The sequence below is a fragment of the Spermophilus citellus genome (assembly GCF_964194105.1).
Source record: "Spermophilus citellus genome assembly, chromosome: 15".
NCBI lineage: Eukaryota > Metazoa > Chordata > Mammalia > Rodentia > Sciuridae > Spermophilus > Spermophilus citellus.
This window is the reverse complement of record NC_138195.1, coordinates 83,149,344-83,163,084: the sequence shown is the minus strand read 5'-3', so window position 1 is coordinate 83,163,084 and position 13,741 is coordinate 83,149,344. Positions and strand designations below refer to the sequence as shown.

Genomic DNA, 13,741 nt, shown 5'->3' with positions numbered 1-13,741 from the left:
TTTAAAAATCAAACAATACAACATCTATAACAAAATTACGGAAATACTAAAAGGAAAAATCTTATGAATACTTTTCATTTACCATTACAAATTCTAATTCTGTCAATCATAGGTGTCTTTGGAGTTTTATACTTACTGATCTCTTAATGTCTCAAAGAGTATCATACTCACACAAATAAAACTACCAGGCACTTTTGCCTTTGGGAATATTATAATTAATCTCGTAGATAAACTAAAAAAGAAGGTTTTTAAAAAACACATTTCTACCTTTACACATTAATTCATGTATTTAAAAATCTTGTGACTCACAAAGTTAAAATAAGAAATAATCTTTCAACAATATAAAATGTATCACTTCACAACATATCTCTAGTCAATCAGTGAGGTTAATAATCTCTGGAGCTCATAAGAACAAAACTAGAAATAATCTTTTAAAATACAAAAATTATTATCTAATAATACATCTCTGATAGTCAACAAAGACAATGTCATCTCTACTTCCAAAAATAACACATAAATGATTTCTAAGGTATTTAGCATTTTTCATTTAATGTTATTTAGCAAAATTAAGTTAGAGAAAACTCCTCAAAATATTTTTAACATATATTGTAGCATAATGACCTCTCAACAACATAGATTCTCTGCCTTGATAAGAGATTAAAAATTTAAATGGAAACATACCTGTGTTCTTAAACAAAAAGAAGCACTAATTAGATAATTTTTAGGTAGAGAGGATTATACTAAGGAATACCCAGCGGACATAGCAATATTTACAAGCAGACACTAGTTCTGATATAGTGATCCCTAATCTACTTTCCATATTTTCCTTATCCTTCCCATGATCACCAAATATTTTGAAAGATTTTTACTTCTAACCAAAATATAAATTCATTTTCATACTTCTAAAATTAAAGTAATATTAGCTTGCCAGAACACCTACTTAATATATAATAAATTATATTACTATACAGAGGTGATACAATATTAACTGAAATCAATTTGTCATTTTGAGAAGTGTGAAAGTTTGATAGCTAAATTAATGATCTGCATTAGTCTTTTTCAAATATTACATATTCATATTATTTCTAATCTTCACTAATTGTTATTACACAGTGAGCATTTCAAGGGCTCTAAACATCCCATGCTGAGGATTAGTTATTTATAGAACAAGTCTTTCTTTTCAGAGGTAAGTAAATTCAAATAGACTGTTGACTCATAATTAGATGCCAGTTAATGGCAGAGTAACACGTTTACTTTTTGACAGTGCTATGTTTACATAACTTTATAAACTTCAAAGATTAGAAATCTAAACATTGCTCAGCATAATATAGTAGGATTAGAGACTCCATATTAATCCTGAGTTGTTTTCTAATGTTTAGGGACATAAATGGTCACCAACTCTATTTCTTTATAAAAGACCTTTGACTTCCTGATTACAATTATGGTTCTCCTTCCTAAATCTACACTTTTGCCATAGTAGATCATTAAAATACCCAGAAAAAAATGTAAGCTTCACCCCAAAATTCACCAACTATCAAATATGCATGTATTTATATTTAATAAGCTCCTTTTCAATTGGATTACTTTCTATCATAGGACCTCATCAAAAAAATTATCATTGATGTTGCACTTATTTTAGTTGGAAAACCACCAAGGCAGAGAACCTAAAGAATAATAATCTATTTCAAGGAAAATGACCTCAAGTTTGCAAATAGAAGTATACATGAGTTTTGGTGGGTGCCACTGAAAATCGGAGGATAATTAAGAAGGATTCATATCGCGTGCTACTTCTATTGATGAGAATACTCTGAACTGTTAAATATCTAAAGTATATTTATATATGTGGAAAACCATACATATAGAAATATACTAGGAAAGGCAATGACAAATAAAATACTAATAATACTAATAGTAGACTGCAAGTATTCATAATAACAGAACATAATAAAAATTCTAATAAAAACAGGAAAGTGCTTTTTCATTATATGAGGTATAGAACAATAAATCTACTAGATATTTCCCCCAGATGATTGTTTCTTTGTTTCTTACAGTTAATTTACATACACAAACTAAGTTTTTTTTTACTTATTTCATCTGTTGTTATTTCATAAAGTATTGCTGTTTTCATCAATTTTAGGATTATTAGGAATATCAGGATTAATTCTGATATAGAAATGTATCAAACTGATGTGCTCTCTAAACATAGTTGGATTATCAGCTAATCAAGATGTGGAAAAGATTTGATTACCCAGAGGGGAAAAAAAAGACAAATAAAACAAAACAATGCTATAACAAATTTCTAAGAGAAAATTTTTTTCTGAAGTCAAAAATATTTACCACGCTGAATTTTCTTTTAATTTAAAAGACAGATACTGGTGAAAAATATATCATATTTGTATAGCATAACTAAATACTTAAGCTAAAGAAATTACAGATTACTTAACTAGATGAATTAATATATATATTCACTAAAATTCTAATACTATTATAAAACTGCAAATAACCAAACCTTCTACACATACTGACTTAAAAATAACATGGGTAGTTTTACCTGAAGCTTTAAAATACTAGATTGTGCAATATTAATAAGTAAAATTGATTTGAAAAAAATCTGTACTTGAAAGAAGTATAATAACAAAACAACAGAGATTTTGCTCAAAGACATAAAACAAAGATTAATAACACACTGATACCTCTCTCCGTCGTGAAGCCCAACAGGTTTGTTTGATCTTCCACACCACAGCAGCCACCAGTAATAAGGATAAAAAACAACTGGAAAATAAAGCAAAAATGATTTTTGCTCAAAATATATTTGACATATATACTTAAGTAAAAAAATACATGGAAGATTAAAACACATAGAATAATCATTTTATCTTAGTAAATAATTCAAAAAAGTATTTATTTATACTACTCCTTACTTAGTTCCTTGACATCTTGTTTCTGACTTGTAATATTAATAAAAATGTCAATACTAATAATGCTTACTGTTTACATGATTCAACATTTTAGAGGGCGCTTTCCTAAGAATATTTTTCAACTGAAGATCATCTAGAAATTAAATGTACTAGTATTTTCTCTATTTATAGTATCACTTCAAAATTGACAATACCAACAATTCATTCTTTGCAACTTTCTTCTGAATACTTATTTTTTTCTTTCATCCTTTCTTAACCAACATAGGACCAATGAAGGTAGGTTACACACCAGATTCCTTCTTTTTAAATTACAGACATCCCTTAAAACTAACATTACAGAACCATGTTCCTTTCATGCCTCAGAAATCTTCATTATTCTCATGGTTTCAAGTATGGCCTAACTGGAATGATAGACATGCCAAAGTTATAGAAGCTTAATATTAAAAAGATCTAAGAATTTGTTTAGTTCTAATTCCCCCAGGGAGAAAATTCCCAGTACATCTCTTGACAGTATCTGAGCACCTATAATATCCAGCATAACTGAGAGGCTACAGACTTGTAAGTCAGGCTTTCCATTTTTAGTGAATTCAAACCATAAACATCCTAATTTCTATCATTTGATGCCATTCCTGTTTTCTGGGTAAATGTGAATCCATCTGCAATTTGATAAAATGTCCGTATCTATCTGAAGAAGCCCACAGGATGTCCTAGTCAAGTGGTTCTCAACCAGTAGTGACTTTGCCCCCAAGGAGACATTCAGCAGAGTCTGGAGACAGGTCTTGTGGTCACCATACAGTTGGCATCTCTTGGGATGTTGCTAATACAATAAACTAGGTCACCCCTGCAACAACAAAGGTCTTACCAGCCCCAAAGCACAATAATACCCAGGTTAAGAAATCTCTTCTGGTATGAATTAGTGGTTGCACTTCTTTTGTTATTACCAGTTATCAATGTAAATGCCAAAATATAGTACAGAGAATTTAAACTTTAGATATAGTCTGAAGATCCATTTATATGAATTTCAGTTAGACGCCCATGCCTTTAAGAAATTTAGCATGAGAGGACTGGGGATGTGGCTCAAGCGGTAGCGCACGTGCCTGGCATGCATGGGGCCCGGGTTCGATCCTCAGCACCACATACAAACAAAGATGTTGTGTCCGCCAAAAACTAAAAAATAAATATTAAAATTCTCTCTCTCTCTCTCTCTCTCTCTCTCTCTCTCTCTCTCTCTCTCTTAAAAAAAAAAGAATTTTAGCATGGGAGACACAGACCTACCATGTCCAAATTGAACTCATTAATAGCATTCATAATAATAAAAGCAACTGACATTTACTGAATAGTACGTAGTAAGCACTTTGTTGTCTTTTACATTAACTTTTTAAATTACCATATTAACACTAAATATGCCATGTACACTGTCATATGCTCATTTACAAGATGAGAAAGTTGAATCAAGGAGAATATATGTGAGTTTCCTACTCCTCAAAAGTACTAAATTGCAAGTTTTCCTCTTTCCCCTGTTTTTTTAAAATCGCTATTACAACTAAAATGTAAACATACATTCAATTTATCATCCTTTATACTCAGATTCCAAATCTTGCTAACCATTTTTTGGAATTGTCTGTAGTAGTAGATGGTAATAAATATACAAAAATTTTTATATTAACAAATTAAATGATTTAATTACCAAAATGTATTTTTATTTGATAATCTGATAATCCACAATATTCGCTCCAAAATGAGTGAACCTGATATTCAGTTGAGATGGCAAGACAATGAATTTCTTTTTTTTTTATTTTTATAAAATTTATTAATTTTTTATATATGACAGTGGAATGCATTACAATTCATATTATACATAAAGAGCACAATTTTACATATCTCTGGCTGTATAAAAAGTATATTCACACCAATTTGTGTATTCATACATGTACTTTGGATAATGATGTCCATCACATTCCACCATTACTTCTAACCCCATGCACCCTCCCTTCCATCTTGTACTACTCTGCCCTATCTAGAGAGTTCAACTATTCCTCCCATGTTCCCCCCTCCCTAGGTCACAATGAATCAGCCTCCTCATATCAGAGAAAATATTTGGCCTTTCGTTTCTTGGAAATGGCTTACTTTGCTTAGCATGATATTCTCCAACGCCATCCATTTACCTGCAAATGCCATGATTTTATTATCTTTTATTGCTGATTAATAGTCCATTGTGTATATATGCCACATTTTTTTATCAATTCATCTACTGAAGGGCATCTAGGTTGGTTCCACAGTTTATCTATTGTGAATTGTGGAGCTATACATTCTTGAGGCTGTGTCCCTGTAGTATGGTGTTTTTAAGTCCTTTGGGCATAGACAGAGGAGAGGGATGGTTGGAACAAATGGTGGTTCCATTCCCAGTTTTTCAAGGAATCTCCATGCTTTCCATAATGGCTGCAGCAATTTGCAGACCTACCAACAATGTATAAGTTTACCTTTGTCCCCACTTACTTGCCAACACTTATTGTTGTTTGCATACATAATAGCTGCCATTCTGATAGGAATGAGATGAAATCTTAGAGTAGTTTTGATTTGCATTTATCTAATTGCTACAGATGATGAACATTTTTTCATATATTTCTTGATTGATTGTATATGTTCTTCTGAGAAGTGTCTGTTTAGGTCCTTGGCCCATTTATTGATTGGGTTATTTTTTTTGTTTTGTTTTGTTTTGTTTTTGCTGTTAAGGTTTTTGAGTTCTTTATATACCCTAGAGATTAATGTACTATCTGATGTAGGAGAGGTAAAAATTTGCTCCCAAAATGTAGGCTCTCTAATCACCTCACAAATTCTTTCTTTTTCTGGGAAGAAACTTTTTAGTTTGAATCCATCCCATTTATTGATGCTTGAATTTAATTCTTGTGCTACGGGAGTCTTATTAAAGTGCCGCAGTCTGGCTGGGCACAAATCATGAGCCACTCAAGCAGGAACAAACTTTATTTCCGAACTCCCGCGAACGCCATGCACAAGGCCTTCTTCCAGGACACACTACACACCAACCAACTCGAACTCCCCAGGAAACCCCACGAGAACTCCAAAGTAGCCAGCACCTGAGGCGGACAGCAGGGGTCTAATATACAATTAAATACACAGCTTAACATAACCATCATCATCTCAATGGCTGGCTGGTGTCACCTCTCAATCACTCCTTCTGGCACAAATGCCATGCGACTTGGCTATGGCTCTCAGCATTAAAAAAGTTGGGACCTAATTTGACATGATGAAGATTGGGCCTGTTGGGAGTCGCCCCGGCTCCAAAGATGGCGCTGACCATGCTTCTCTTCCAGTACTAACTTCCCCATCCCCCAAACAGCTGCGGGAAGAGCCACCCAATGGTGATCCCCGCTGACCCTCATGATCCTTACCCACCAATCAGAAAGCGCCCCGTGCCAACTGTTAAACCGCCCCCAGCTCTATAAATGTGCAAAGCTGTTCCTCAATAAACAGGTACTTCTCTGACTATGAGCCTTGTCCGGTCGTTCTTTAAGGGCCTACGTTTTCTTCTATTAGATACAGGGTCTCTGGTTTAATTTCTAAGTCCTTGATATACTTTGAGTTGAGTTTTGTGCATGGTGAGAGACAGGGGTTTAATTTTATTTTGTTGCATATGGATTTCCAGTTTTCCCAACACAATATGTTGAAATGGCTATCTTTTCTACATGTATGTTTTTGGCATCTTATAAGTATAATTTTGTGGCTTAGTCTCTGTGTCCTCTATTCTATACCATTGGTCTGTTTTGGTGCCAATATCATGCTGTTTTTGTTGCTATTGCTCTATAGTATGGTTCAAGGTCTGGTATAGTGATGCCACCTGCTTCACTCTTCCTGTTAAGAATTGCTTTAGCTCTTCTGGGTCTCTTATTTTTCCAGATGAATTTCATGATTGCCTTTTCTATTTCTATGAGAAATGCCATTGAAATTTTGATCAAAATTGTATTAAATCTGTATAATGATTTTGACAGTATGGTCATTTTTATGATATTAATTCTGCTTACCTAAGAGCAAGGTAGATCTTTCCACCTTCTAAGGTCTTCTTTGATTTCTTTCGTTAGGGTTCTGGTTTTTTTATTGTACAGATCTTTCACCTCTTTAACTGATTCACAATTTTAAGCTATTGTAAATGGGGTAGTTTTCCTCATTTCCCTTTCAGATGATTTGTCACTGATATACAGAAATACCTTTGATTTATGGGTGTTGATTTTAGATCCGGCTACTTTGCTGAATTCATTAACTAGTTCTAGAAGTTTTCTGGTGGAACTTGTTGGTTCTTCTAGGTATAGAATCATATGGTCAGCAAATAGTGCTAATTTAATTTCTTCCTTTCCTATTCATCTCTCTTTAATTTCTTTCATCTCTCTAATTGCTCTGGGTAGAGTTTCAAAAACTATGTTAAATAGAAGTGGTGAAAGAGGGCATCCCTGTCTTGTTCCAGTTTTTAGAGGGAATGCCTTCAATTTCTCTCCATTTATAATGATGTTAGCCTGTGGCTTAGTGTGAATAGCCTTTATGATGTTGAGATGTGTTCCTGTTATCCCTAATTTTTCTAATGTTTTGAACATGAAGGGGTGCTGTATTTTGTCAAATGCTTTTTCTGCATCTATTGAGATGATCATTGATTATTATCTTTAAGTCTATTGATGTGATGAATTGGATTTATTGATTTCCATATGTTGAACCAACCTTTCATCCCTGGGATGAATCCCACTTGATTGTGGTGCATTGTCTTATTGATATGTTTTTGTGTTCGATTTGCCAGAATTTTAATGAGAATTTTTACATCTATGTTCATTAGAGGTATTGGTCTGACGTTTTCTTCTTTGATGTGTCTTTGCCTGGTTTTGGAATCAGAGTGATATTGGCCTCATTGAATGAGTTTGCAAGTGCTCCCTCTTTGTCTATTTCCTGAAATAAATTGAAGACTATTGGTAATAGGTCTTGCAGAATTCAGCTATGTATCCATCCAGTCCCAGGCTTTTCTTGGTTGGTTTACTTATGATGGTGTCTTCTACTTCATCGCTTGATATTGGTCTGTTTAAACTGTGTATATTATCCTGATTAAATTTGGGCAAATCATATGACTCAAGAAATTTTGTTGATGCCTTCAATACTATCTATTTTATTGGAATACAAGTTTTGAAAATAATTTCTAATTATCCTCTATATTTCTGTAGTGTCTGTTGTGATATTACCTTTTTTATCATGTATGTTAGTAATTTGAATTTTCTCTCTCCTCTTCATTAGTGTAGCTAAGCATCTTGTCAATTATATTTATTTTTTTCAAGAACCAACGTTTTGATTTGTCAATGTTTTTAATTGTTTTATAGTGCCAATTTTCAAGCTTTAAATTCTTCTAACTTTTGTTTATCATGAAAGATTTTTATTTCATCATCAAATCTAAAGCTTAATTTTGCTGGATACAAGATTCTTCGTTGGCATCAATTTTCTTTCAGAGCTTGGTGTATGTTGTTCCAGGATCTTCCAGCTTTCAGGGTCTGTGTTGAAAAATCTGCCATTATCCTAATTGGTTTTGCCCTATATGTAATTTCTTTCCTTTGTCTTGTGGTTTTTAATATTCTCTCCTTATTCTCTATATTGGGTGTTTTCATTATAAAGTGCCTTGGTATGGATCTGTTGTTATTTTGTACATGTGCATCCTGTAGGATTCTTGAATTTGTTTTTCCAATTCATTTGTCATGTTTGGAAAGTTTTCTGATATTATTTCATTGAATAGATTGTTCATTCCTTTGGTTTAGAACTCTCTGCCTTCCCCTATCCCAGTAACTCTTAAATTTGGTATTTTTATGTTATCCCATATTCTTGAATGTTCTGCTCATGGTTTCTTACCATTTCACTATGTGGTCTACATTCTTTTCAAGATTATATATTTTGTCTTCATTGTCTGATGTCCTATATTCCAAGTGTTCTTACTCTGTTGGTGATGCTTTCAATTGAGCTTTTAATTTGGTTTATTCTTTCTTTCATTTCAAGGGTTTCTATTTTGGGTTGTGTTTTTTTTTTCTAGAACCTCTATCTCCCTGTTGAAGTAATCTTTTCTTTTTTGTATTTGTTTATGTAGCTCCTTGACAAGATGATCTTTTTCTGCCTTTATTTGTTCTTTTATATCACCCTTCAATTCACAGATTATTTTAATCTTGTACATCCTGAATTACATCTCTGTAATTTCTTCTGCTGTGCTTCCCATGGATTCTAATAATGTGGTATCTTGATTTGTTTGGGGCACTTTCCTCCATTGTCTTTTCATGTTGCTCATGTGTCTTCCCTTCTAGATCTGTGTATCCTGGGTGTTACTGTTTTTACCCTATGGGCTTGTAGTGCTCCTGTATGGTTCCAATACTTCTCCTTTTTGGGGAAGGATAATGTTAATGGATCTCAATATCAGCAATATACCACCTATAAACAATTTGTTGCTATTAAGATGTTTACCATTCGGTCACAATGCAGAGAAATGTTGAATTTGATTATTCTATAATAATATATTGTATCTATGATATAATCAGTAGGTTTGTAAAAGGGTTCACAGTTTCTGACAGTGGACAATGATCTGAGGGTGAAGTGTAGGATAATATGCTGAGGAGGTAGGATGTGAGGATATAGAGTTAATATATCTTAAAAAGTGTGAAAGAAATCTTACAAAGAAGGTTGGTAGCAAGAGAATAGAAAAGAAGTAGTCTTGGGGGCTGGGGTTGTGGCTCAGTAGCAGAACACTGGCCTGGCATGTGTGAGGCACTGGGTTTGATCCTCAGGACCACATAAAAATAAATAAAGGTATTATGTCCATCTAGCAATTAAAAAATTTTTAAAGTAGTAGTTTTGAGTAGACAAGTGCATGGGAAGAAAGTATATTACATAAAAAACACATATATGTATTTAGAAAAATAAAGGATGCTAAGATATTTAAAAATTGGAGGGGAAAATTAAAAAAAAGAAAGAAAGAAAGAAAAGGCATATACAACACACCTATAGTGTATTATTCAAATGTCTAGTCCTCAAAATCCTAATTCATGCAAAGTACTTGGTTTCACATATGTTGGGGATGTGAGGGCAGGAGGATAGAGGGGGAGGAAAAAAAAGAAAAATGAAAAAAAAAAGTCTCAAAGGAAAAAAACAGAATTGTTGATAGTTTTCGAGATCAGTATCTTTCCTGCTTCCCTTCTCATCCAATAGGTGGGGTTGTCTGTTGTAAGCTGGTGTCTCTGCCCTCAGGATGGTGAAGGTAACCAGGGTAGGGCGGCTGGTCCTGATGCAGGGCGCCTGGAAGTGAGGTGTGGCACCCGCCAGTCTCTGCAGGGAGACTGCACCTCAAGGGTCTCTTTTTGGGTCCACTCATACAACTTGAGCGCCCAATCCTATCTCCCTATCTTGCCTGAAGATTTCCCAGTTCCTGGTTTCTGTTAGTCTCCACACTTTTGCACCATCTCCTCTCCCTTAGCAGTATCCAATTGAGAGACCTCTCTTACCAGCGCTCCCATGGGTGGCGACCAGGTTGCACTGTGCACAGGTCCCACTCAGAGCTGTTTTCTGTTGCACAGTTACTGTGCTGGGTTACTGCTGCTGGGCAGAAAAGGGAGTTGGAAACCCTGTACCTGGCCAGCTGGAGTTCCAATCTGGAGCTGTCCTCACCAAATATGGTGAGGAAGGTAAGCCAAGATACAGGGGTCTGTATCCAGTGATGGGGGTGTCAGTTGAAGTTGGGGGAGCCAGGTGATGGTGTTGTCCAATGTGTTCAGAGACGAGCTCTGTGACGTTCAGTACTATGGCGTTGGGTCTCTTCAGAGCCTGTGAGATGTCCACAGGTGCAGGCAGATTACCGCAAAGGGACTATGACAGTGGCACGATGAAGCGACTGGGGGAGCCCCTTGTTGGTAGATGGATGTCCACAGGGGAGTAATGGCCAGAGTTCCTGTGCATAGGTAGAAACTGAGTGTCCTGCATGGGAGTGGAGCTGCATCTGGGAGTTCTGTAGCGGGGCTGATAGGTGATCCTGCTGGGGCCTTCACAAGCCCTGCTTGGACTAGAACTTTAGGAGTTGGGGGCTGGAGCCAGGAATCCTGCTCAAATGCTGAGGCCCAGAGCCCTACACTGGGGCACAGTACTAGTGATTTCTGCGTGACAGCAGCTGTATAGTGGTTCAGAGAAGCAGTATTACCACTAGTTGAGACCCAGATCATGGAATGACACAGAATGCTGCCTCCTTCTGGCCTGCCATCTTGAATTCTCCAAGACAATGAATTTCTTTATGAGGAGTTTAAATTCTTTCTAATTTACATTGTATGACTAAGGTGGAAAGTATCACTTTTACAATAATTCAGGATACGATAAAATATGCAGTCTTCAATAATTTTGCTTTCTTGAGAAAAGTAGATACTTTTGTTTCAAAAATGCTTTCTATGCTAACTCCTCTTAGGTCAGCAGTGAAAGTTGAATGAGAGCTTCGTGATGGCTTATCAATCAATGAACAGTTTAAAAAAAACTTTCTAAAACATATTCTAATAAATTCCCATAGATACATAAATCTCAGTAAAATATATCTCAGTGCATAGTATATGGTAGTTGTCAATAAACTTGCTAAGTGAATAGAATTGGTACTTTAGGTGATTTGAATAATACCATTTTTTCTGACACTGAAAGCTTCATTGGCATTATTATTTCATCAGTTATACTTTATAAATGTTCTTGATTTCTAAGAAACTATATTGCAAAAAAATTATGGTTCTTTTAAAAAATTAACATAAAAAACTAGTATTAAGAATACTTGCTTCACAAAAAAACAAAACAAGGAAGTAGACAAACACTTGTCAATCCTATGCCTGGAGAACACACAGTGAGAAAGCAGCCATTTTCAAGACAAGAAGAGGGTACTCACCAAAACCAACCATGCTGGCACCTGGTCTTGGACTTTGCAGCCTCCAGAATGAATAGAGATTAAATTTCTATCATTTAACTCAACTAGTCTATTGTGTTTATTATGGCAGATTAAGGCCCCCCAAAGGAAGAATAAAATTTGGTCTGATCAGGGCCCTAACTATATTTCTCTCAGATGGTATGGACTATAAAATCTGCAGGGTATCAGCTTTATTCTCAGGCTTCTTTCTCCTAGCACCAAAAATGAATGCTGCAGTTCCACGACCCATATCTCACACTAAACACATGCCTACTCCTCATCAATCATTAAAGATGTACCAACTGGCTTTAGCCTACGCATGAAGTGGTAAGTGATCAATTTCAGTCCAATTGAACGGCTGCTACACAGCCATATGGAAGGAGTTAAATGAAGGCTTGGAAAGAATCCATAAAATCCACTAGAGATATCATTTATATAAAATTCATGGGAAAATATACCTAAATTAATCTTCCCCAAACTAAAAGTCTTCCATCCTTTCTTGACATTCTTTCCAAAACAATAGGGTATTCTCAAGCCTCTTGCCTAAGATGGAATTAGAAAGGTTAAAAATATATAGTAAGGAAAATCTTCCTTCTTGACTCCTCCTGTTACTGATAAACTACATGGAATATATTATTATTTCAATTTTGCAATAAAAAGTGTCCAAGGACAACATAGTGGTCCTTCCTATATACAACATTTTTTGAAACACAAAAACTTGTTTTTGAGGTTACAAGTATTCAGTATAAAATTCCCTTACTAAAATTTTAATAGAAGTATGTGATCATTTTCAAATCTTCCTTAAAACATTAATGCATAAAACACAGAGAAATTTAAGTGCACATATAATGAATTATCACAAAGGTAATACACCCAGAAACAACCTTCCCCATAAAGAAATAGAAACCAACTCTTCTTTTCTTCTCAAATGGAACTACCATATTTGGTTAACAGGTTAACATGTTAGTTTTGCCTATTTATGAACTTTCTACAAATGGAATCCTATAATATTTATCCTTTTATTTCTGCAACTTTCATTCAATTTTATGTTGGTATTATCCTTGTTCCTTTAATATTCACCTGTTCTTCTTCATTGCTCCATATTATCCTATTATTTGGCTATATTTTTCCATTCTACTATTTTTGGATATTTGGATACTACCAGATTTTGGCTTCATAACACATATTACTTTAAATATACTTCAAATGACTTTTAGAAGAATGAAATAGCTAGGCCACAGATTACATGTAAATTCAACTTTAGAGAATAATGTCAAATGGGTTTCAAAAATGTTCCAGGGAGTCCTAGTGTGCCAGAAGTGTTGTTGGTTCCATATCCTCTCCAGAACTTGGTATTGTGTTTTTGTTTTTGTTTTTTTCAGTCACTGTAGTAGGTATAGAGTAGTATTACACTGTAATTTTAATTCCCTGATAAAATTGAGCACATTTCCATATTTTGTTGGCCTCTTGTATATCCTTTTTTGTAAAGTATATAATCAGTATGTTGCCACTTAAGAGTGGAGGGGCTGCGTTTTCAGACAATTTCATTGATTTATATATGTTATACATTAAGAATATAAGGCTTTTTCCCTTTATATAGGTTGTAATAGTTTATACCATTGTTTGGCTTGAATTTTCATGTCAATGGTGTCTCCAAATAACAAAAATTTTTAGTTTTTCTGTAGTCTAATTGTATGATAGTACTTTAACTCTTCTGTTTAAGACAAATTTTCCTATCCTAAGTCGAAGAGGAATTCCTACATTATCTTCTAAATGCTTCATTATTTTTCTTTTTCTTTTAGAATTTATTTTTGTGTTCAATATGAGGCAGGGGTGAAATGTCAATTTTTACATGTGCATAGCTAATAGACCCAGT

At 34.5% G+C, this 13,741-nt stretch overlaps 1 protein-coding gene across 1 annotated transcript in view; it reads right to left on the bottom strand.

Moving 5' to 3' along the window:
• ATRNL1 (attractin like 1) overlaps positions 1–13,741 on the bottom strand; it is a 716,619-nt gene that overhangs the window by 384,212 nt on the left and 318,666 nt on the right. Inside the window, exon 26 of the mRNA XM_081268108.1 lies at positions 2,694–2,772. Coding sequence (XP_081124234.1) covers positions 2,694–2,772 — 79 coding nt within the window. The remainder of the gene's footprint in view (positions 1–2,693; positions 2,773–13,741) is intronic.